The following is a 25,905-nucleotide window of genomic DNA, read 5'->3' on the forward strand; positions in this document are numbered from 1 at the left end:
AAATGCACTTTGACGAGAGAGGTGTCGGTTCCACAGCTGAGGTTTCACGTACCTTTTTAAAATGATGTAAGCTATTATGTGGCGTTAATCGGATTGAAAATTTTAACACAAAGTTAAAAGCAGCAATGATAGTCACACACAGACGAGGTGTGGTGAAATTAACCTCTGCATTTGACCCATCACCTTGTTCACCCCCTGGGAGGGGAGCAGTGAGCAGCAGCGGTGGCCGCGCCCGGGAATCATTTGACAGACTGATTTAAAATCCCTGAAACGTCTCAGGCCAAGCAAACAGCCAATATGGAAGTTTATAGATGCATAGTACTTTATTGATTCCTTCAGGAGTTCCCTCAGGAAAATTAAATTACAGACAAGCGGTAGAAATGGATGCCTCGACAAGCCACTTCCGCTTTAAAATAAATAGAAAGTCCACATTGTGAATTCAAGTTACCGCATTTCCTTGAATTGCCGCCGGAGCGCTAATTAATATAAAACCTCTTCTCACTCCTGCGCTTACCAAAGGCATGCGGTAAAAGTAAGCATGCGCTAATTATTTTAAAACCTCTTCTCACTGCGGCACTTACCAAAGGTATGCAGTAAAAATTTGAGTGTGATGTAAGCTTGGACCTTAAATCCTACTGAATAGCTCTTAATCTTCTTCTCTTTATGCGATTTCAAATTACCGGTATTGAAATCAGCCTCCTCCATTTTGAAAATGATGACAGGGGAAGTGTTACTCGTGACGTCACGAGTTTGACCAGGCGGTAATACGAAGCATCCACTAATTATTTTGGGAAACGAGTTTGACCCGGCAGTAATTTAAGGCAGGCGCATACTATTTGCCCTGTGGTAATTCAAGGAAATACGGTATGTGGATTAATCGGATTGAAAATGTTTACACAATTAAAGTTAAAAATACCAATGATAGTCACACACACACTAGGTGTGGTGAAATTAGCCTCTGCGTTTGACCCATCCCCTTGTTCACCCCCTGGGAGGTGAGGGGAGCAGTGAGCAGCAGCGGTGGCCGTGCCCGGGAATCATTTTGATCTCGCTGCAGAGCAGAATGATTTAAAATCCCCAAAACATCTCAGGCAACGCAGTTGAGGTAGTTTGTCCAAGCAAACATCCGATATGGAAGCTCATAGATAGATGACTCCGGAGTGTACGTCACACCAGCCGAAAATGCATAATAAAGAAGGAAAAAAACATATATACGTTGCACTGGAGTTTGTCACATTTTGGGGGGAAATTTATTTGATAAGATCCAACACCAATTGATTCCTTCAGGAGAGTTCCCTCAGGAAAATTAAAATACAGACAAGCGGTAGAAAATGGACGGCTCAACAAAGCACTTCCGCCTTAAAATAAATAAAGTCCACATTAATGTGAATTCACGTCAGTTTAGAAATGTCCATTTCATATAAAATGATTTCATTCTTGACCTTCTTTGCTAATTAGGACTGATTAATCGAAATAATCCACAGAAACCCTGTGAAGATTCTGACTAAAATCGTTTGACAGCGCTAATATTTTAACAGTTTGGGGTTTTCTGAAATGTGCTAAAAAACTGCAGCAGTTTGAGCAAGATATAAAAACATTTACTGCTAAGTTTAGTTGTCAAAGGCAAAATGAACGGAAGGAAAAACAAATGGATATGCAGAACATGTTTTCCAGAGCAAGTGTTGTTGGTAACTGCTGGCCTCTGCTGGCGAGTAAAAGCATTGACCAACGGAATCAATCGGGTTTAATGATCAATTTACACTGAAACAAATATATTAAAATAAGGTATAAAATGTTTATTTCTTTGACCAAACATTGTTTAAAAAGAAACACACGAGAACAAGCAGACATGTCAAAATAAAATTTAAAAAAAGTAACTTGCCAATAGTGGCAGTGAAACATTGCTTTTTTTTCTCCGCCCTAACGAAATGACAAGAACACCAAGGGGTCACATGAGAACTTCACTGGAAACTGGATTCATCTGGACTGTTCAACTGCGACAAAGAGAGAGAAGGTAGAGTAAGTAAAAATGATAAATGGTGTGCTCTAAATTCTTCAAAAGGGGAAGGGCATGATACTTGCGTGAATAAACATGTTTATATATTTGTGCATACAGTCTGACAACCTACTGTAAGTGGAGATATCAATCTCCTCTGGCAGCTCTGGCACATTGACCTCGAAGCGGTCTTGGACCTCGTTAAGGGTCTTGGCGTCAGCCTCGTCGGATACGAAACTGATGGACAGCCCTTTGGTGCCGAACCTGCCGGCACGGGCCACCTGAAGTTCAGAGAGGACATGCGTGAGAGGGAGGATCAATCAACAGTTTGAGGTTAAAGCGCCACTGACTCTGTGGAGGTACGAGTCGGAATCCTCAGGCATGTCGTAGTTGAAGACGATGTTGACCCTCTCGATGTCCATGCCTCTGCCAAAAAGGTTAGTTGCCACCAAGATCCGCCGCTGGAAGTCTTTAAACTGCTGGTAGCGTGATAACCTGCAACATTGTTTGTGTCAGAGGGATTATTCTGAAGGGCGCATGTTGATATTTCAGTTAAAGGTTTACTGTTTTGATTACCGTATTTTTCGGATTATAAATCGCACCGGCCGAAAATGCATAATAAAGGAAAACAACATATATATGTCGCACTGGAGTATAAGTCGTGTTTTTGGGGGAAATTTATTCGATAAAATCCAACACCAAGAATAGAAATTTGAAAGGCAATTTAAAATAAATAAAGAATAGTAAACAACAGGCTGAATAAGTGTACGTTATATGACGCATAAATAACCAACTGAGAAGGTGCCTGGTATGTTAACGTAACATATTATGGTAAGAGTCATTCAAATAACTATAACATATACAGAGGGGCAAAAAAGTATTTAGTCAGCCACCGATTGTGCAAGTTCTCCCACTTAAAATGATGACAGAGGTCTGTAATTTTCATCATAGGTACATTTCAACTGTGAGATACAGAATGTGAAAAAAAATCCAGGAATTCACATTGTAGGCATTTTAAAGAATTTATTTGTAAATTATGGTGGAAAATAAGTATTTGATCAACCATTCAAAGCTCTCACTGATGGAAGGAGGTTTTGGCTCAAAATCTCACGATATATGGCCCCATTCATTCTTTCCTTAACACGGATCAATCGTCCTGTCCCCTTAGCAGAAAAACATTCCCATAGCATGTTTCCACCCCCATGCTTCACAGTGGGTATGGTGTTCTTGGGATGCAACTCAGTATTCTTCTTCCTCCAAACACGACGAGTTGAGTTTATACCAAAATGGATACATGGATGATTGGGAGAATGTCATGTGGTCAATTGAAACCAAAATATAACTTTTTAGTATAAACTCAACTCGTCGTGTTTGCACATTGTCCTAACTAAAATCAATACCTAACCTCAGCTTGTTTTCAATAGAGCTGCATATTTCTACATAACTAATGAGGATGTAACTTGTTTGAAAAAAATAAAGCTTAGGAATAATAACTTGGCACAGCTTACCTTTGCTCCTGTAGCATTCCTCCGTGGATTGCAATAGCTGGAAAGTTTTGCTCCACCAGCAGCTGGGACAAAGCTACACAGCGATGCACGGACTTCACAAATATCACCACCTAACGGAACCAAAGCATTATGTATTTTTTACAAATAAACATTACTTAAATAAATACACTTTTGCTCCTACCTGGTTGAACTCCAGCACGTCGAGGAGGTCAAAGAGCTTTCGGTTCTTTTCGCTGTCTTTCAGCTTGCAGTAGTACTGCTGGAGGCCGTGGAGGGTCAGCTTGGTCTCGTCATCCACAAACACCTCCATCGGCTACACGCCAAAAAAGGTGGCCGACATTAGTCCCTCTCATGGAACAAGGACATGTGTTTTGTCCCGGGCAGCATTAGAACCAGGAGTATCATCTACCCATGAGTGTGACTTTTAGCACTGACAGCCACAAGTGGGCAAAGCGAGAGGGGCTTCTTGCATCTTATTTACTTAACTCGCAGACATTTTGGCTAACTGGTCACATGGCTGATCTGTGATGGATTCCAATCATGGAAGGTAAATAAATGTGACGCACCTACGACTGGCTAACTTTAAACAGTGGGCATTGAAATAATGCACTTGTGACTTTTACTGGAGACGTAAGATGAAGAGGTGATAATTAAGCATGTTTTGAAACAGCAACTGTTTTTTTCTGCATGTTTATATTTTGATTCTTCGGTTTTCATTTAACACTACATACTTTACCAGACCTGTTTTAGTATTGTTTTATGTCCAGACTAAGCTAAAAGCGCAAACCTCCATTCTGGTGGCTAACAGTTAAAACAAACCAAAAACATTTTAATTTGATTGTAGAATCCAGGTTGTACAAATTTTACCATAAATTCCGGACTACAAGCCACTACTTTTTTCCTACGCTTTAAATCCTGCGGCTTATAAAAATGGTGTGGCTAATTTATGGATTTTTCTTTACCAACAGCCATAATATTTTGTGTTCCATAAATAGTTTCCATTAAACAGACACTGAAAAGGTGTGTTATTATTTGAGGTATGGCACCATCTTTAGGACAAGTTTGCTCAATGCAGGTGCTCCAGTATTTCCTTCCGTTTGGTGCTTTAAACCGAAAAGTAAAAGTGGCATTCAGTCTTCTAGTCATCCATAGCGTTTCTACTTGTATGTATTCTTTACTCATCAACCAACGTTTACAAAAAAACAAACTATTCACACTTACTAAAGCGTCCCATGTGTGATGCCTATAGGATTGTTTTCATGCATATTTGCACGTGCTATTGTAATCAAATGATGCTAGCGCCATTAGCATTAGCTAATATGCTAACACTTTTACGAGTGTCTGGGCTTATTATTAATACTTAGTATTATTAACTTACAATGGCATTGTTTTTGTATTGTTTCAGCTTCACAAATTCTTCAGTCAATTCACCCAAACGTCGCCGTGGAGTTATTGAGTCTGTTTTACTGATTGGAACGCTAGCTTCCAGAGTTAGTGGGTCCCTGACGATGACTTCTGTTTTGTTTGAGCAGCCCTTTTACTGCCCGTGTGACAGGCAACGTTTGGAAACAATTATGGAATGTAAATAAACATTTTTAAAAAACGTGCTATGTAAATTCTAAATTGTGTAAATAATTTCACAGTGCATATCTGCGGCTAGAGTAAAGTTGAAGACAGTCTCTTTATGCGAAACAACAGAAAATAAATCTAAACTTTTTTCTAACTAAATTATTCATAAACATTCCATATTACTTAAAACATGGGCTATGACGTTTGACCCTTGATTAGATGAAAATACAAACCTATCACATTTCATCGTGCTGCACCTAATGATACCACCTTAGAAACGCTAACAACCTAACTACTGAGAGATAAGACAACATGCGCATTTCAAAGAGAAAAAAACAACTCACATCTTGCATGAACTTGCGGCACACAGGGCGGATCTCCTTGCTTAGCGTGGCACTGAACATCATGACCTGCTTCTCATGAGGGGTCAGCCTGAAGATTTCCTGTACGTCACGTCTCATGTCTGTGACGATAAAGACATCACACGGTTTTTCACTCCTTTAAGCCAAGTGAAGTCATCTCATAATTATTGTCATCTACTAGTGATAGGCGATCCGGCCTGAAATCTACATTGCGATACATATCGCATCCTCCTGATCGAACAGTAACTCACCAAAAAATAATTGGTATGTAAATGATAATCGAATCGTATCAAATCAGGTTACAAGGGCTCCAATTTAGCCGCTGACGTGTGCAGTAACATTGCGTCATTTCCAGTTGTATAATTTTCTCAAAATTAGTATTGATCTATTTGCTAATGTACTGGTATTGTCTAGTTCTTTTCTGTGGTAACATGGTTCTATCTACACTATCTAGGGGTGCAATGGTACGTGTATTTGTATTGAACCGTTTCGGTACTGGGGTTCCGGTTCGGTTCGGAGGTGTACCGAAAGAGTTTCCACACGAACATATGAAGTAGCCGCCTAAGCAAGAGTCTTAACAAGCTGCTCCGCTCCGTTCTGCCTCTGTCTCCTACACAGCACCCAGCATTGTCCCACCTACACAACCATCTGATTGGTTACATAAATAGCGGTAACAGCCAATCAGCAGTGCGTATTCAGAGCAGTAACAGCCAATCAGCAGTGTGTATTCAGAGCGCATGCAGTCAGTGCTTCAACGTCGAGCAGATAGGTGTTTAGCAGGTGAGCAGTGCACTCTCCCCAAATTATAACAAACACCTCCCAGTCAACGTTCTAGATGACGTTCTAGAAACAAACAGCAGCTCAGCTCGCTCGCAGTCCTGGCTTGAGGTGAAGGCTAATTGACTTTTAGCATAACGTTAGCTCATTTTGCGGTGTGTGTGTGTGTGCGTGTATGCTAGTAATATAATAATGTAACTGCATCATTAAGCCTACATGAACTCTATGGTGTTCAGGGATGAATAGTCTCTCCTATTGCTATTGTGCTATTTTTTCAGCTATAGTTACATTAATCATTAGTAATCTAGCGGCCTAGTTTTGAATGGCAGGGTCCCTGCTATCACATGTTGATAAAAATATAACATTTACATAATAAAAATCAACTACAGGCTTCCCAAATGCTGTAATAAATTAAGCATGAGGATTTCACTTGAAACTGTTAAATGTTGCACTTTTTATATGTAGAAGAAAAGTTTTGTCATTTTATTTAATCTGAGCAACAAGTTGAGGCAGTTTAATTTAACGTTGGCAGAATTATTATAGTGTTCCCAATGTTAAAAGGATAAAGCCATTGTTTACAAATTTGGTAAATAACCAAAAAATTAATGTTTTGTTGTTTTCTTACTGTACCGAAAATGAACAGAACCGTAACCTCTAAACAGAGCTACGTACCGAACCGAAATTTTTGTGTACCGCTACACCCCTAATTATTTGGTATGTAAATGATAATCGACTCGTTTCAGATCAGGTTACAAGGGCTCCAATTTAACTGCTGACGTGTGCAGTAACATTGCGTCATTTACAGTATATAATTTTCTCAAAACTAGTATTAATCTACTTGCTAATGTACTGGTAATGTCTAGTTATTTTCTGTGGTAACATGGTTCTATCTAACCTATTGTTAAAATGTAATAAGCATTTATTCTACTCTTGGTTAAAACTTTACATTAGTTTTGTAAAATACTAGAAACGTGGGAATCGATCCAATACATGGGCAGTATTGGTAAAACTGACGCTGGTAGTGATAGGTAAATTTTGCAAGATTATTGATAGTTTTAAACACAATTATAATCAAACAAAAACGCAGAGTGGTGATGTAACAATATCAATTAAAAAAAATAAAAATCGCATTCCACATTTGGCTCTTATTTCTTGAGTTTGTAAACTTCAAAAACGACCAAATATTTTTTAGAATTAAAAAAATATCGACCATTGTAGTATCGATCAAATAATATCATACTTGGAATCGTTACAGTCCATATTTTCATCAATTCGCACACCTTTGTTTACAATCAAGAGCTCCAGCTTGTGGTTAGCATATTCCCTTACAGTGTGTAGTGTAGCATGTTGAGCTATTCATTGTCCTCTAGGGATGATACTTGTAGGAAATGTAGTTGCTGACATGGAGGCGAGAATTGCTAACTTAGAAGGGATTTTACGCTGTGGGGGGACGTTAGCCGCTGGTTAGAATGCTTCGTTATGCTGAAGTTGCATTTGTTCACACGGCTTGAATGTGTCAACATGTATTATCACAATATAACGATAGTATTAAAAACTATCGTCGGCCAAATATTGCGCAAACCTATCTCCCGCTTCTTCTAGGTAAGACTTCACGTTACTCACCGAGCTCCTCCAGCATCTTGTCGCACTCATCGAGCACGAAGTGCTTGATGTTTTTCACGCTGAGGGTCTTGTTGCGGATGAGAGCCAAAGTGCGGCCGGGTGTGCCCACAACAATGTGAGGGCAGCTCTGCTTCAGGACGTCCTCGTCCTTCTTAATGGGCAAGCCGCCGAAGAAGACGGACACCTTGATGCTGGACATGTACTTGGAGAAGCGCTCGTACTCTTTGCTGATCTGGAAGGCCAACTCTCGAGTGTGGCACATGACTAGGACCGACACCTGGCGCAGAGGTAAACGCAGCGTTAGTCTCACTGTATGTAATTGTAACCTAATCCCAAATTCTTTACAACTTCAAATCAAAAGGTAAACTCACTTGTCCGTCCATGGGTTCAATCTGCTGAAGGGTGGCCAGTACAAAAACTGCAGTTTTTCCCATACCAGACTTGGCTTGACACAGGATGTCCATGCCCAGGATGGCTTGGGGGATACACTCATGTTGGACTGCAAATACAACAAATAGTTGATAAACAGGCAGAAGAAAAGCCTAAAAAAGGCCTCTAAAGACTGCATGGGATATGTTCAGCATACATGTAATGCCTAACATTTGCAAACTTCAACATCTATATTATAACACAAACTAACCAAATGATATTGAAATCATTTTTTAGAGAGATGTTAATCTTGCAACCACTCACGATTCAATCCTATTCTTGGTGTGACTAATAAATTCAAACCAGTTCTCTCAATATATTGGTACAAAACTAATGATAAAACCTTTTCAAACCATGTTACAAAAGTGTCTATTGGCTTCTAAGTAGGGATGTAACAGTATTGTAGATGCCACGGTTTCCAAATCTTCACAATGATGCCGTGACGCGTGACACTTTTGCTTTAGCACGCTTGAAAATAAAAATCTCCCAAAATCCTCTGCACAGCTCGAGATCGAAATGTGGGGCCGTGGAGCGCTATACAGGGGAGAGAAATAAGAAGTGGGAAGTGAAGTGTGTTCCACTTCGTAGGAGAAAAGAGGAATTGTTTTGTTTTTCAAAATCTGTCCATAACTTTTTGAGTTGTGTTGCTAACTAACAGACAACCCCTGCCGACAACTCTGTTGCGCCACGTTCGTCTGGAGCGATTCAAACCAAATCAGACTCGGTGAAAATCTTCCGGTTCCGGGTCAACGTGAATGACTGCTCGCTGACTGCTCTTGTTGCAAAAAAGCTAAGTATCGTTCTATCTGTGTGATTTTAACTGTTTTGCAGCTTTATTTACAACTTATCGAACATATTTAATAGTTCAATTTAACTTGCAAATCACCCGATCTCTGTCTCACCACTCCGCCCTCAGCTAGCTAGCTGCTAAGCTAACGAGGCTAGCGGAGAAAGGCAGCGCCGGTCTGAAGGAAGCTTCTCCCCAGCCACCGTGACCACCACTTCCCGAAGACAGCTGGCACTCCACTCGGCGACGGAAAGTTTCTGTGAGTATGGCTTCCTGCGCTTCGTGCACTTTACTCATGGATAGGTTGGCTTTGCTAGAGAGCCGTGTCCGCCAGTTAGAGCAGTGTAATTTCGTAACTTTAGATGTTGCGGACACATCTGCTAGCGTTAGCTGTAGCGAGCTAACTAGCCCAGCTTGTAGCAGCCCTAATCGGCCTACAAGCTACGGTGTACCGGTTGAGACGCATAATAGATTTAGCCCTTTAGCTAGTCCTACACCCCAGTCTACCGGGCACCACACTTTAGTTATAGGGGACTCCATCACCCGAAACATAAAGCTTAGCAAACCAGCCACAATTAAGTGTATTCCCGGGGGCAGAGCACCTGACATTGAAGCTAATCTTAGGGAGCTAACTCGCAACAGGTCTAGTAAACACGTACGGCAGGCTAACCGCACCACTAGTTATGCGAATATAGTAATACACGTTGGCTCCAATGACGTTAGGATGAGACAATCAGAGATTACAAAGAGAAACATAGCCAGGGCTTGTAATCTCGCCAGAAAGATGTCCAGGCATCGAGTAATTGTCTCTGGCCCCCTGCCTGGGAGAGGCAATGATGAGAGATATAGCAGATTAGTCTCTCTTAACAGGTGGCTGGATAGCTTCTGCAGACAACAGGGATTTACGTTTATTGATAATTGGCCCTCTTTCTGGGGCAAACCTGGCTTGCTGAGGAGAGACGGCCTTCACCCTAACCAGGAAGGCGCTATCCTCTTGTCTCGGAACATAGACTTCGCATTGAGCCACATTTGACTAACTGCACTAGAGCAAGCCCGGTCACAGGCAATTACAGAGCCTGCTAGCCTGGGTATGGAGTCAGTTAAGTTAGAACTAGCCAGCGCCAGGCTGGATGATCCCTGTACACATAGCAATTTTCGTAGAATAATACACAACTCACAAAATGTTTTTTCTACTGTATCTATGACTTCGTCAGAGTTAGACATGCGTTCTACTGAGGTGGCAAATTATGATGCGTTCAGTTTATCGCAGCGCCAAGTAGACAATCTGAAAATTCCCGTCATATCAATTCCTAGATATGGTCGTAATTATTTTAAGTACACTGCGCATAATAAACGCAACATTATTAATATTGCTACTACGGATAATTTTATCAACAACTCCTTAAAACAGCCCACTACCTATAATATGGGCTTTCTAAACATCAGATCTTTGTCTCCCAAAACGTTATTAGTCAATGAGGTCATTAGAGACAACAACCTTAACGTCATCGGTCTTAGCGAAACCTGGCTCAAACCAGACGACTTTTTTGCGATAAATGAGGCATCCCCTCCTAACTATACGAATGCGCATATTGCCCGTCACCTCAAAAGGGGAGGGGGTGTCGCACTAATATACAACGAAAACTTTAACTTTAGTCCTAACTTAAATAATAAATATAAATCGTTTGAGGTGCTTTCTATGAAGTCTGCCACACCTCTGCCTCTGTGCCTGGCCGTTATCTACCGCCCCCCAGGGCCCTATTCGGACTTTATTAATGAATTCTCAGAGTTTGTTGCTGATCTAGTGACGCACGCCGATAATATAATTATAATGGGGGACTTTAATATCCATATGAATACCCCATTGGACCCACCGTGCGTGGCGCTCCAGACTATAATTGATAGCTGTGGTCTTACACAAATAATAAATGAACCGACGCATTGCAGCGGTAATACGATAGACCTAGTGCTTGTCAGAGGTATCACCGTCTCCAAAGTTATGATACTCCCGTATACTAAAGTAATGTCCGATCATTACCTTATAAAATTCGAAGTTCAGACTCATGTTCGGCAAGCTAATAATAATAATAACTGCTATAGCAGCCGCAACATTAATGCTGCCACAACGACGACTCTTGCGGACCTACTGCCCTCGGTAATGGCACCGTTCCCAAAGTATGTGGGGTCTATTGATAACCTCACTAACAACTTTAACAACGCACTGCGCGAAACCATTGATAGTATAGCACCGCTGAAGTTAAAAAAGGCTCCAAAAAGGCGTACGCCATGGTTTACTGAAGAAACTAGAGCTCAGAAATTATTATGTAGAAAGCTGGAACGCAAATGGCGCACGACTAAACTTGAGGTGCACCATCAAGCATGGAGTGATAGTTTAATAACTTATAAACGCATGCTTACCTTAGCTAAAACTAATTATTACTCAAATCTCATCCGCATTAATAAAAACGATCCAAAATTTTTGTTTAGTACAGTAGCATCGCTAACCCAACAAGGGACTCCTTCCAGTAGCTCCACCCATTCGGCAGATGACTTTATGAAGTTCTTTAATAAGAAAATTGAACTTATTAGAAAGGAGATTAAAGACAATGCGTCCCAGCTACAACGGGGTTATAGTAACACAGATACGATTGTATATACAGCGGATACTGCAAATATCCAAAATAGTTTCTCTCGTTTTGATGAAATAACATTAGAAGGATTGTTACAACGTGTAAATGGAATAAAACAAACAACATGTTTACTTGACCCACTTCCTGGGAAACTTATCAAGGAGCTTTTTGTATTATTAGGTCCATCAGTGCTAAATATTATAAACTTATCACTTTCCTCGGGCACTGTTCCCGTTGCATTCAAAAAAGCGGTTATTCATCCTCTCCTTAAAAGACCTAACCTCGATCCAGACCTCATGGTAAACTACCGACCGGTGTCTCACCTTCCCTTTATTTCGAAAATCCTCGAAAAAATTGTTGCAGAGCAGCTAAATGAGCACTTAGCGTTTAACAATCTATGTGAAACCTTTCAATCCGGTTTCAGGGCAAATCACTCGACTGAGACAGCCCTCGCAAAACTGACTAATGATCTATTGCTAACGATGGACTCTGATGCGTCATCTATGTTGCTGCTCCTCGATCTTAGCGCTGCTTTCGATACCGTCGATCATAATATTTTATTAGAGCGTATCAAAATACGAATTGGTATTTCAGACTCAGCCCTGTCATGGTTTAACTCTTATCTTACTGATAGGATGCAGTGCGTCTCCTATAACAGTGTGACCTCGGACTATGTTAAGGTAACATGTGGAGTTCCCCAGGGTTCGGTCCTTGGCCCTGTACTCTTCAGCATCTACATGCTGCCGCTAGGTGACGTCATACGCAAATACGGTATTAGCTTTCACTGTTATGCTGATGACACCCAACTTTACATGCCCCTAAAGCTGACCAACACGCCGGACTGTAGTCAGTTGGAAGCGTGTCTTAATGAAATTAAACAATGGATGTCCGCTAACTTTTTGCAACTTAATGCCAAAAAAACGGAAATGCTGATTATCGGTCCTGCTAGACACCGACCTCTATTTAATAATACAACTTTAACATTTGACAACCAAATAATAAAACAAGGTGACTCTGTAAAAAATCTGGGTATTATCTTCGACCCAACTCTCTCCTTTGAGGCACACATTAAAAGCGTTACTAAAACGGCCTTCTTTCATCTCCGTAATATCGCTAAAATTCGCTCCATTTTGTCCACTAAAGACGCCGAGATCATTATCCATGCGTTTGTTACGTCTCGTCTCGATTACTGTAACGTATTATTTTCGGGTCTCCCAATGTCTAGCATTAAAAGATTACAGTTGGTACAAAATGCGGCTGCTAGACTTTTGACAAGAACAAGAAAGTTTGATCATATTACGCCTGTACTGGCTCACCTGCACTGGCTTCCTGTGCACTTAAGATGTGACTTTAAGGTTTTACTACTTACGTATAAAATACTACACGGTCTAGCTCCAGCCTATCTTGCCGATTGTATTGTACCGTATGTCCCGGCAAGAAATCTGCGTTCAAAAGACTCCGGCTTATTAGTGATTCCTAGAGCTCAAAAAAAGTCTGCGGGCTATAGAGCGTTTTCCGTTCGGGCTCCAGTACTCTGGAATGCCCTCCCGGTAACAGTTCGAGATGCTACCTCAGTAGAAGCATTTAAGTCTCATCTTAAAACTCATCTGTATACTCTAGCCTTTAAATAGACCTCCTTTTTAGACCAGTTGATCTGCCGCTTCTTTTCTTTCTCCTATGTCCCCCCCTCCCTTGTGGAGGGGGTCCGGTCCGATGACCATGGATGAAGTACTGGCTGTCCAGAGTCGAGACCCAGGATGGACCGCTCGTCGGGACCCAGGATGGACCGCTCGCCTGTATCGGTTGGGGACATCTCTACGCTGCTGATCCGCTCGAGATGGTTTCCTGTGGACGGGACTCTCGCTGCTGTCTTGGAGCCACTGTGGATTGAACTTTCGCAGTATCATGTTGGACCCGCTCGACATCCATTGCTTTCGGTCCCCTAGAGGGGGGGGGTTGCCCACATCTGAGGTCCTCTCCAAGGTTTCTCATAGTCAGCATTGTCGCTGGCGTCCCACTGAATGTGAATTCTCCCTGCCCACTGGGTGTGAGTTTTCCTTGCCCTTTTGTGGGTTCTTCCGAGGATGTTGTAGTCGTAATGATTTGTGCAGTCCTTTGAGACATTTGTGATTTGGGGCTATATAAATAAACATTGATTGATTGATTGACCCTGCCGAGGGAAAGCACCTGCTGCACACCGAAGCTACTGGATAAGCTACCATCACCCGGAAAAGATCAAGCCATTGAAGATAAACTTAAATTTGTGAGGTATTTCTATTATCAAAAGTTATAATGTAAATAAATTTTTCTGAGAAATTGCATTTTGCAAACTGAGATCAAAAATGTCCATTGTATAGGACACTGCTTCTCAAAAAGTAAAAGTTGAGACACAGTAGATGTTTCCGCACAATTCTTTGCCCTTTGAAAATACATGTTTGTAGTAATAAATATGGTTAGAACATTTGTGTTCAATTACAGTAAGAGTGTTTATCCTAAACATTCATGTTCAGTTTGTTTACACACTATAGTATTTACAGTGTTTTTTTTGTGGGGGTTTTTACATATAATGCCACAATAATTTTGTACCGTGGCCTTAATACCGTAATAATATCATACCTTAGGATGTTGATATCGTTACATCTCTACTGCTAGCTTATGGCCTTTAAGAAGTTATTAACAATTGATTATTGAATATTTTAATCAATTCATAATTATGATATGACTCACGATTCAGATGTGAATTATATTTTCCCAGAACCCCTAACACAATTATTCTTCATTTTGGTAAAAAAAAACCTCAGTCTCCCATTCGTTAGCAATGTACTTGCGGTGGTGGGGTCCTGTAGGTGGGGGACGTGTGAATACTATTTGTAATAAAACAGTCTAATAAAAAATGCTAAATAAAATGTATACATATTTAAGGACAAATCTTTGTATTTTTATTAATTATTAGGATTTCTCCCATGACATGACGCCTTTAGCTCTATTCATTTTTTACGGGACCATAAGAAAAAAAAATTATTTTAATCATCAATGCATCATCAATTGGACACACCTGCTTGAGATTAATTGTGCAGCTCTACTTTTTAGTGCTATCGATTATCTCAGTAATCGATTGATCTATGGATCAGTTTCTCTGATTATTTGAGTAGTCTGTCACAGCACACTTTATAGCCTCAGGAATAAATGGTTAAAATAAAAAAATGTTCAGCTTCACATAACCTTCATTCTTTATTGTAATAAATGCGAATCATCAACATTGAAACTGCACTTTTAACGTGTAAATATATGTAAACATAACATATTTTCTATATTCTGCCACTAGGGATACAACAAAATAATAACCGTGGTAAAACAGTGTTACCGTTTTTAATTATCAAAAAAAATTATTATTTTTTTAAAGTTTTTTTTTTTATTTGGTGAGTGTTTCTACTTTTGGAAACAAACGCGAGTGTTTTATAATCATGGCAGACTTGGTAATAAATGACAGACGACTATTTTTAGACAAATGAGTATTAATGTTTTTTTTCAATCAGTACTATTGCATTATGCATTATAAATTCAAATCCAGTCAGCTATTGATGCAGATGGTATAGCTTACCTCTTGCCGTACCTTGCTTACCGCTAACATTGTAGCATGCCGATGTGTTGCTACGCCAGAAAAAGAGTTCCTCAATGTTTGCTCTTACAATAACAACGTTGTTACAGCTTGGTTTTTATAAAGGTTACGAAAAATAAATGAAGTATTGTTGGCAGTTTTGGATGCATTTTCAAAAGGCTTTAGTGGAAGACTAGATTGCTTCCATTAGTTGCATTGCTAGCCACCTAGAACGAGGCGATTTTTAGAAATTAGAATGCCCCCAAAAAATTGGGTCTTCTATACGCTAAAATTGCAAAAAAAAGGGTGTAGTTACCCTTCAAATGATAACAACACCAGAGACATTAACATATTTCTTCATTACAAAACAACATATCCCAACCTAAACTTACAGAACAGAGCGATTGTTCTATACTCAGAGGAAAAGAGACGGTGTCCCAGAACCGCTGAACTGAGTAGGACGCCACAATGCCAGCCAGAAATAATAATAGATCTTATTTGTTAGGCACTTTTCAAGTAAATGAATCTTAAAGTGCTACAGTTCAAACCAATATTTTAAGCAATAAAATCTAAGCTAATAAAACAGATAAAATACTAAGTCTAAACACTATCAGTGAAGCATTAAACACAAAACATGCAAAATAGTGGCTTTTCTGACAGTGTCTTCATTTTAGTTGTTAAAAAAATAACTTTGTCAAAAGATTTCAGTGTGTAAAAGTACTTTTTGAGCACATAACCGTACCGCGATAATAATAACAGTGATAATATTGCTAATATTGACTGTGATATGTAATTGTATCATCGTTACATCCCCAGTCATAAACAACGTATACCTCCAGGCATCTAACAAATGATATGAAAGGGATACCATTTCTGGTCCAACAGTGGCATGTTTTGCTCACCGCCACCAAAACGCTGTTACTTACCTTCTGATGGATGCTCAAAACCACAGTCAATTATGGCACGAAGAAGCTCTGGTTTGAGGAGGAAATCTCTGAAACCGGAGCTGTGGATGGACACGTACGACCCTTTCACCGCCTTCTTGTTGGCTGGGGTTGACGCCTCTAGGGCTCCTTGGGGCTCCTCATCCTCTTCGTAATCTAACAGTTCGTTATCAACGTCAGCTTCAGACATCTGTGAGAAAACAATGCATATTAGTTGCTGTTGAGGACACTGCAAATGTGTATTAAGTGTTTTGTTTCCAAAGTCTACCAGACAATTGAACAATGTTTGGGATAGTGATGGTGTTGCATTAAAGTAAGTGTGTGTATTTGCTGCTGGCTTGATCTCTACAGTGGTCACTCATAGTGTTTCACACTTCAATGCGTCATTGTCGGTAGCGACTGGACAGCTCTTTTTAGAGTTCCACTGCGTTTGCGTTGTTTTCATCACCAATACTGATGACGTAGTACAGTGTTTCCCACAGGCCAGGCCTCTATTCTTTCGTGGCGGGCCTCCACAAATAAATGAATGTGTGGGAAACCCTGAGAACACACATCCTAACTTATCCAGAATATCGGAATTTACAGTTTGGACAAGTACTCGCGTCACAAATATCTGAACAAAACCGTATATCTTGAACTATACAAAGTATTTCAGTGGTTGAAATCTGCACTTTTCCTATGGTAATTTAATTAGTTACTCTAGTAATGTAATTAGTTCTTATGGTAATCTAAGTCACAGCAGCTCAGACCAGGCACCAAGCAGTGTGGGTGGGGAACGTTTCCACGGAGTGTTTCCAGAGTGGCCAGCCTGTAATGTGGATGTAAGGGACAGACACGGAAGTAGATTTTTACTAGAAAGTTCTAAAGCTTAGTGATATATCAGATGTATCAGATTGTAGGTTTCTACCCTTTGCGTTCATATTTCGCTGTTTGTTCATTTTTTGTTGCATTTTTGCCTGGTTGTAAAATATGTCATATACTCGTATGTTTTCAATATTCAGTGTTTTATCATTCATAATGAATATTGTAAATCACACATTCTTTAATTACATAGATAGACAAGGGGTAGAAAATGGATGGTAGGAGATAGATAGTACTTTGATTCTTTCAGGAGAGTTCCCTAAGGAAAATGAAAATCTACATTTTATTTTTAATTCCATTCCGTTTTTGAAGGTGTTTTTTTTGCATTCAATCAGACATTATTGTGAGGTTTTGTATTAGTGTTCCTAAAAACAGATATACCGGCCCCTGACACATTTTTCAATTAAATTTGGCCCCCGAGTCAAAATAATTGCCCAAGCCTGACCTGGATAAATGAGACTTGGGTAGCAAAGTGTTTTTAAGGTGGTACCTGGTATAAAAAAAAAAGTTTGAGAACCACCCCATTAAAGGAATAATACTATGAGGAGACTGCATCCATGTTGTGCACTAGGGCTGGGCGATAATCTATATTCGCGATATATCGCTGGTTTGTCTCTGTGCGATATAGAAAATGACTATTGTGATATTCGAGTAAACGTGCTCACGCAGTTGTTCTTAGCTGCGGGCATTACATTACAGGCTCTTCCCACTCCTTCTCGTGTCTCCATCTCACAGAGTGTAAGCACACCTCCTTATATACGTCACATACTGTCACGTCCCACGTGACATACGTATACTCCCTCGCCCAGCAGAGAGGTAGCAGCATGGGTAACGTTAGCTGTGATGCTAGCGAAGCCGTGTGAGTGGTAATACAAGAGAAAAAAGGTGCCAATCTGGTAACAAATGCAGGAAGAATTAATTCCCCCCCAAAAAACGCAGGGGGTCCATCGTCGGACAGTGGTTCGGATTCAAGCGGGAAAATGTCGAAAAGACAACTCTAATTTGTCAAGTGTGGGGCACAAGCATTGCTACCAAAAGTACCCATCCATCCATCCATCTTCTTCCGCTTATCCGAGGTCGGGTCTACGGGGGAATCAGCCTAAGCAGGGAAGCCCAGACTTCCCTCTCCCCAGCCACTTCGTCTAGCTCTTCCCGGGGGATCCCGAGGCGTTCCCAGCCCAGCCGGGAGACATAGTCTTCCCAAAGTGTCCTGGGTCTTCCCTGTGGCCTCCTACCGGTTGGACGTGCCCTAAACACCTCCCTAGGGAGGCGTTCGGCTGGCATCCTGACCAGATGCCCGAACCACCTCATCTGGCTCCTCTCCATGTGGAGGAGCAGAGGCTTTACTTTGAGATCCTCCCGGATGACAGAGCTTCTCACCCTATCTCTAAGGGAGAGCCCCGCCACACGGCGGAGGAAACTCATTTCGGCCGCTTGTACCCGTAATCTTGTCCTTTCGGTCATGACCCAAAGCTCATGACCATAGGTGAGGATGGAAACGTAGATCGACCAGTAAATTGAGAGCTTTGCCTTCCGGCTCAGCTCCTTCTTCACCACAACGGATCGATACAACGTCCGCATTACTGAAAAGTAGCATTACTGCTAATATGTAGCATAATTTCAAAAGTCATCTGTTAATAAGTGTTTAATAAATACAGTTTTGGTCAACTCACTTAGTTGTGATTTCCTTCTCTGCATGAAAGTTTAAAATGTATACTGTATTTCCTTGAATTGCCGCCGGCTATATAGTATGCGCCTGCCTTGAATTACTGCCGGGTCAAACTCGTTTCGCAAAATAATTAGCGCATGCTTAGTATTACCGCCGGGTCAAACTCGTGACGTCACAAGTGACACTTCCCCTTTCATCATTTTCAAAATGGAGGGGGCTGATTTCAATACCGGTAATTTGAAATCGCATAAAGGGAAGAAGATTAAGAGCTATTCAGTAGGATTTAAGGTCCAAGCTATTGAATACCAGTATGCTATAAAGAACAGTAATCAGCTATGTTTTATTAATATACCTGTGGAGCCGACGGTCTGACAGACAGGCAGGGCACGCTGGAGTTGGCGGCGTGGGAACTCTGTGCTCTCTCCCTCGTCACGTGACGAGGGAGAAAGCACAGAGTTCCCAAAGAGTAATTAGAGCAAGAGCATACCAGTCACTTCCTGCTACCGGCATACAACTACAGCTGATTGGACTGTGGCAGTCACGTGACTAGGAAGCGCGCAAAGAGTAAATAGAAAGGCAAGAACCTAATAGTCTCCACAAATGTATGTATTTGACACACGCGTTACATAAAGATAAGACCATAATAACGTTTTTTATTAAATTGCTTTTCATGATGGTATCCTTACATTACACTCAATTTTTTACTGCATGCCTTTAGTAAGTGCCGGAGTGAGAAGAGGTTTTAAAATAATTAGCGCATGCTTACTTTTACCGCATGCCTTTGGTAAGCGCAGGAGTGAGAAGAGGTTTTAAAGGCCTACTGAAACCCACTACTACCCACCACGCAGTCTGATAGTTTACATATCAATAATAAAATATTAACATTGCAACGCATGCCAATACGGCCTTTTTAGTTTACTAAATTGCAATTTTAAATTTCCCGGGAGTTTTTTCTTGAAAACGTCGCGTAATGATGACGTGTACGCTTGACGTCACGGGCTGTTAGGAAATATGAGCGCTGCGCACACACACAGCTAAAAAGTCATCTGCTTTAACGGCATAATTACGCGGTATTTTGGAGATCTGTATTGCTGAATCCTTTGCAATTTGTTCAATTAATATTGGAGAAGGACAAAGTAGAAAGATGGAGTTGGGAAGCTTTAGCCTTTAGCCACACAAACACACAGTGATTCCTTGTTTAAAATTTACGGAGGTGAAACTTTACTATGGATCACAGCGAACATAGATCCCAACCGGCAGGTTTCGGTGAGAAAATTGTGGTAAAAAGTCGCTTCTTACCGGAGATCAGCTGAGCTTGTGCCGCCCATAAAGCTGCCGTCGACTTCCCTGAGACACTGCGCGTCAACACACCCGTGGACACACACCTACGACTATCAGGTACTATTAAACTCACTAAAACACTAGCAACACAATAGAAAGATAAGGGATTTCCCAGAATTATCCTAGTAAATGTGTCTAAAAACTTCTGAATCCGTCCCAACGTAATCGCCTTTTTTTTTTCTAGTCCTTCACTATCAATATCCTCATCCACAAATCTTTCATCCTTGCTCAAATTAATGGGGAATTGTCGCTTTCTCTGTCCGAATATCCCTTGATGCTGGAGGCTCACATTATAAACAATGTGAGGATGTGAGGAGCCCGACAACCCGTGACGTCATCGTCTGCTACTTCTGGTAAAGGCAGGGCTTTTCTGTTAGCAAGCAAAAGTTGCAAACTTTATCGTGGATGTTCTCTACTAAATACTTTCAGCAAAAATATGGCAATATGGCGAAATGATCAATTATGACACATAGAATGGACCTGCTATCCCCGTTTTAAATAAGAAAATCTCATTTCAGAAGGCCTTTAAATTAATTAGCGCCCCGGCGGCATTTTAAGGAAATATGGTTTATATCAATGCAGTATGAAGAAGAATGTTTTAATGTATACACATAGAATCATCATACTAATGTGATTATATGTATCAAGTGTTAATTCAAGGCTAAGGCAAAATATCGACATGTATATCGTGTATCGCGATATGGCCTACAAATATCGAGATATTAAAAAAAGGCCATATCGCCCAGCCCTACTGTGCAACTGCATCCATATTGTGCACATTATCGAAATCTTTCAAATGGATTCGACAGCAATATTTGTGTGATCTGTGTAATTACAACGATACAGATGACTTACAAGCCCACAACGTGCACAACAGCGTGCAAAGGAGTCAACAACCTTCCGTCCGACCAGACTAGTTAGCATACTAGCAGCGAATCGCGGCACACGAATTACTATTAGTAAACAAACAACTCCTGCTACGGACTCATTGCTACTACGTTCGGTTTTATATCGACTATAAATGAAAGCAATGTTTACACTTCTACCGCAATTACGTGATCCATTTTATTCCAAAGAGTCGAAAAACAACGCGGCGTTTAGCTTGTTAGCAACCGACAATGGGCCCACTTTACGATACAAAACACTTTAGATAGCAGCCAGTTAGTGCAAACGAACTATTTAGGTGTGTTTGTAGGAGGTGAATGTTTTATTAACATATGAGAAGAATGTATATTACCTTCAAAACCTTGGTTAGTCTTATTTCCAACCGCCTTTGATTTAGTGACTATGCAAGCAAGCATCCGCCGCACAGTGAGCATGCGCACACGGGGTGGGCGGGTCGACGCAAATGCCGATGTTCTCGATAACACGGGCAATAACAATAACGCACAACAAGCTGGGTATTTTGTTTATCTTTTGTTGGAGGGCTGGGCAATATGGCCTTTTTTTAACATCTCGATATTTTTAGACCATGTCACGATTCACAATATACAGTGGGGCAAAGAAGTATTTAGTCAGCCAACGACTGTGCAAGTTCTCCCACTTAAATTGATGACAGAGGTCTGTAATTTTCATGATAGGTACACTTCAACTGTGAGAGACAGAATGTGAAAAAAAATCCAGTAATTCACACTGTAGGAATTTTAAAGAATTTATTTGTAAATTATGGTGGATAAGTATTTGGTCAATAACAAAAATTCATCTCAATACTTTGTAATATAACCTTTGTTGGCAATAACAGAGGTCAAATGATTATTATAGGTCTTTACCAGGTTTGCACACACAGTAGCTGGTATTTTGGCCCATTCCTCTATGCAGATCTTCTCGAGAGCAGTGATGTTTTGGGGCTGTCGCCGAGCAACTCGGACTTTCAACTCCCTCCACAGATTTTCTATGGGGTTGAGGTCTGGAGACTGGCTAGGCCACTCAAGGAATTTCAAAAGCCTCTTACAGAGCCACTCTTTCTTTGCCCGGGCGGTGTGTTTGGGATCATTGTCATGCTGGAAGACCCAGCCCCGTTTCATCTTCAAAGCTCTCACTGAGGTTTTGGCTCAATATCTCACGATACATGGCCCCATTCATTTGTTTCCTTAACACCAATCAGTCGTCCTGTCCCCTGAGCAGAAAAACAGCCCCAAAGCATGATGTTTCCACCCCCATGCTTCACAGTAGGTATGGTGTTCTTGGGATGCAACTCAGTTTTCTTCTTCCTTCAAACATGACAAGTTGAGTTTATACCACAAAGTTCTATTTTGATTTCATCCGACCACATGACATTCTCCCAATCCTCTGCTGTATCATCCATGTGCTCTCTGGCCAACTTCAGACAGGCCTGGACATGCACTGCCTTAAGTAGGGAGACACGTCTGGCACTGCAGGATTTGTTTTCCTGTCGGCGTAGTGTGTTACTGATGGTAACCTTTGTTACTTTGGTCGCAGCTCTCTGCAGGTCATTCACCATGCACCACCGTGTGGTTCTGGGATTTTTGCTCACCGTTCTTATGATCATTTTGACCCCACGGGATGAGATCTTGCGTGGAGCCCCAGATCGAGGGAGATTATCAGTGGTCTTGTATGTCTTCCATTTTCTGATAATTGCTCCCACAGTTGATTTTTTCACACCAAGCTGCTTGCCTATTGTAGATTCACTCTTCCCAGTCTGGTGCAGGTCTACAATTATTTTCCTGGTGTCCTTTGACAGTTCTTTGGTCTTGGCCATAGTGGAGTTTGGAGTATGACTGTTTGAGGCTGTGGACAGGTGTCTTTTTTACAGATAATGAGTTCAAACAGGTTCCATTAATACAGGTAATGAGTGGAGGACAGAGGAGCTTCTTAAAGCAGTTACAGGTCTGTGAGAGTCAGAGATCTCCCTTGTTTGAAGTGACCAGATACTTATTTTCCACCATAATTTAAAAATAAATTATTTAAAATTCCTACAATGTGAATTCCTGGATTTTGTTTTTCACATTCTGTTTCTCACAGTGGAAGTGTACCTAAGATGAAAATTATAGACCTCTGTCATCATTTTAAGTGGGAGAACTTGCACAATCGGTGGCTGACTAAATACTTTTTTGCCCCACTGTATATATCTCGATATTTTGCCTTAGCCTTGAATGAACACTTGATGCATATAATCACAGCAGTATGATGATTCTCTGTGTCTACATTCAAACATTCTTCTTCATACTGCATTAATATATGCTACTTTTAAACTTTCATGCAGAGACGGAAATCACAACTAAGTCAATTGACCAAAACTGTATTTATTAAACACCTATTAAGCAGTGGCACACACATTTATGTCATTTCCAAAACAGAAAGTGCAAGATTGTCAGAGACATTTTAAAACGAGCTTTTAGTGCACTTTTGTGCATGATGTCACTAAGATGACATATCAAAACAGCACTAAATTAAAGTGCACTTTTTGTACAGAACGCCACTACAATAGTTTAAAACAAAGAAAGTGCACTTTTGTGCATGATGCAAGATATTTCCATAAGTGTCAAATAAAAATGAGCTGCATAATAGGAATTCAAATAATGTATGTCCTTCGCTATGTGGTAGGTTAATGCGGACGTTATCTCTTTCTATTGTCGACTATTTTTTTCATACGATGTTGATGTGGAAAGGGTTGCCTCGGCATTTTGTTGGTGTGGCACCAAACAGAGATGTTGACATGCAGAGTTTCAAGCACTCTTCATTCTCTAGCGGGTGACTTTTCAAAAGATGCTACAAATTAGCAGTAATGCTACTTTTTGTATCAACGCTTTTGCCCCACACTTGACAAATTACGGTTGTCTGTTCAACATCTTCCCGCTTGAAGCCAAACCACCGCCAGACGATGGACCCCCTGCTGTTTTTCCTGGGAATTAATTCTTCCTTCATTTATTACCAGATTCTCACCTTCATTCTCTCGTATTACTACTCGCACCACAGCTAACGTTACCCATGCTGCTATCTCTCTGCTCCGCAAGGGCATATACGTATGTGACGTATGTAAGAAGGTGCGCTTGTTTTATGTCTCTGTGAGGAGAGACAAGAAAGAGTGGGAAAAACCTGTAGTGTAATGCCAGCAGCTAAAAGCAACTGCGTGAGGACGTCTACTCGAATATCACGATATAGTCATTTTCTATACCGCACAAAGACAAACCCTCAATATATCGAGTATATCGATGTATCGCCCAGCCCTATTCTTTTTTTAATATCCGGGGTTTTTTTTGCTATTGTTTGTATTATTATATTGTTGAATTTTATTAATTGTTGTATTGTTTACATATGTAATATATTATACAGATACAGTGTTAAACTGTCCACAAGTTTTGTAATCAAACTTGACCCTAAAACGTAACCCTCATTTATACAACTTTCCTAATCATGATCAATAAAATTGAAACAGAATTATTCATTCAAATATTTTTTCTGTTTTAAGTATCGATGTCAGTCTAAAAATCACCCTAGTATTGTGTCGATAACAAAATTTGCCGTATGGTCCAGCACAGCGCACATCCCGGGTGCATTCATGTCCGTATAGAACGTGCACAGTCACAATAGCGTGTTATGTTGTTAGAGGCTGTGAAGGAGGTTGATAATTGAAATAAGAAACAAAACCTACACAACTCCAAAAGATATGCATTTCAAAATTCAATAAAATCTAAAATATAGAAAACACTTGAACAAATCCAAAAATCTTTCACAAAAGTTGCCAAATTACGAGTGTACTTGAAGCTATCATTATTTTCCATCCATCCATTTTCTACTGCTTATTCCCTTTTGGGGTCGCGGGGGGCGCTGGCGCCTATCTCAGCTACAATCGGGCGGAAGGCGGGGTACACCCTGGACAAGTCGCCACCTCATCGCAGGGCATCATTATTTTCCTTTTAGCGATTGTTCATATCCTGCGATGAGGTGGTGACTTGTCCAGGGTGTACGCCGCCTACCGCCCGAATACAGCTGAGATAGGCGCCAGCGACCCCAAAAGGGACAAGCGGTAGAAAATTGATGGATGGATGGATTGTTCATATCTGCTAGTTTGTCAGGAAATGACCCGTTGTTACCTTGTTATTATTATTGCTGAGAATATTGTCATGACTAAATCACATTTTTCATTTACTTCATAACTATAAACCTGCAATCAGTTGCCAAGAAAGGTGTAGTGTCTAACATGGCCACTTGGTGACAACATTGGGCCATTTGAACAGTACAAACCTGCAGAAGATACTTCAAATATACACTAAACAGTTGCCCACACTGTCTCTGAGTCAAAACAAAATTACATTTTAACCACGACACTGGGATTATTTGCATATTTAACTGATTTATCAAGAGATTGGTTCAATGTATGCTCTTGCAGTGCATGTTGCATGATCATAATAATTCCCTCAATCCCCCAAAACGGATTAACTCACTGGAATATAAAGACAATATAACATGAATGAATGAATGAATGGTTTATTTTGAGCCATGCAAACAAAACAAAAGAATGACATAAAATACAAAAGAAATATTTATATATATATATACATTATTTTTACACCTGCATAGAAAACATTACGTGTGACTAATCTTTTGTATATGTCAAGATTGGCTCAAAAGGGAGTGGGAAGAAGTAAACTTATTTGGTCCCACCCCTATACATATACAATATATATATATATATACACAATATATAATACAATAATACATATAATATAATTCAATTCAGTGGTTGCTGCATAGATGCTATATATTATCTATATATAATACATTTAAATTAACACACATACATATATACATATGCACACACACATGCATCCATAAACATGGATGCATATA

At 40.5% G+C, this 25,905-nt stretch overlaps 1 protein-coding gene across 1 annotated transcript; it reads right to left on the reverse strand.

Annotated features, from left to right (window-relative positions):
- Positions 1–1,775: 1,775 nt before the first annotated feature.
- LOC133559546 (ATP-dependent RNA helicase DDX39A-like) lies at positions 1,776–21,461 on the reverse strand. Its single transcript, XM_061911403.1, has 10 exons — positions 21,332–21,461; positions 16,206–16,413; positions 8,207–8,334; positions 7,836–8,112; positions 5,418–5,536; positions 3,686–3,817; positions 3,505–3,614; positions 2,347–2,491; positions 2,130–2,277; positions 1,776–1,994 (listed from the first exon to the last, which is right to left on the reverse strand). Exons 2-10 carry the CDS (start codon positions 16,411–16,413, stop codon positions 1,978–1,980), a joined length of 1,284 nt encoding a protein of 427 aa, XP_061767387.1. The 5' UTR covers positions 21,332–21,461; the 3' UTR covers positions 1,776–1,977.
- Positions 21,462–25,905: the final 4,444 nt, after the last annotated feature.

The sequence above is a fragment of the Nerophis ophidion genome, linkage group LG01 (genome assembly GCF_033978795.1).
Source record: "Nerophis ophidion isolate RoL-2023_Sa linkage group LG01, RoL_Noph_v1.0, whole genome shotgun sequence".
Taxonomy (NCBI): domain Eukaryota; kingdom Metazoa; phylum Chordata; class Actinopteri; order Syngnathiformes; family Syngnathidae; genus Nerophis; species Nerophis ophidion.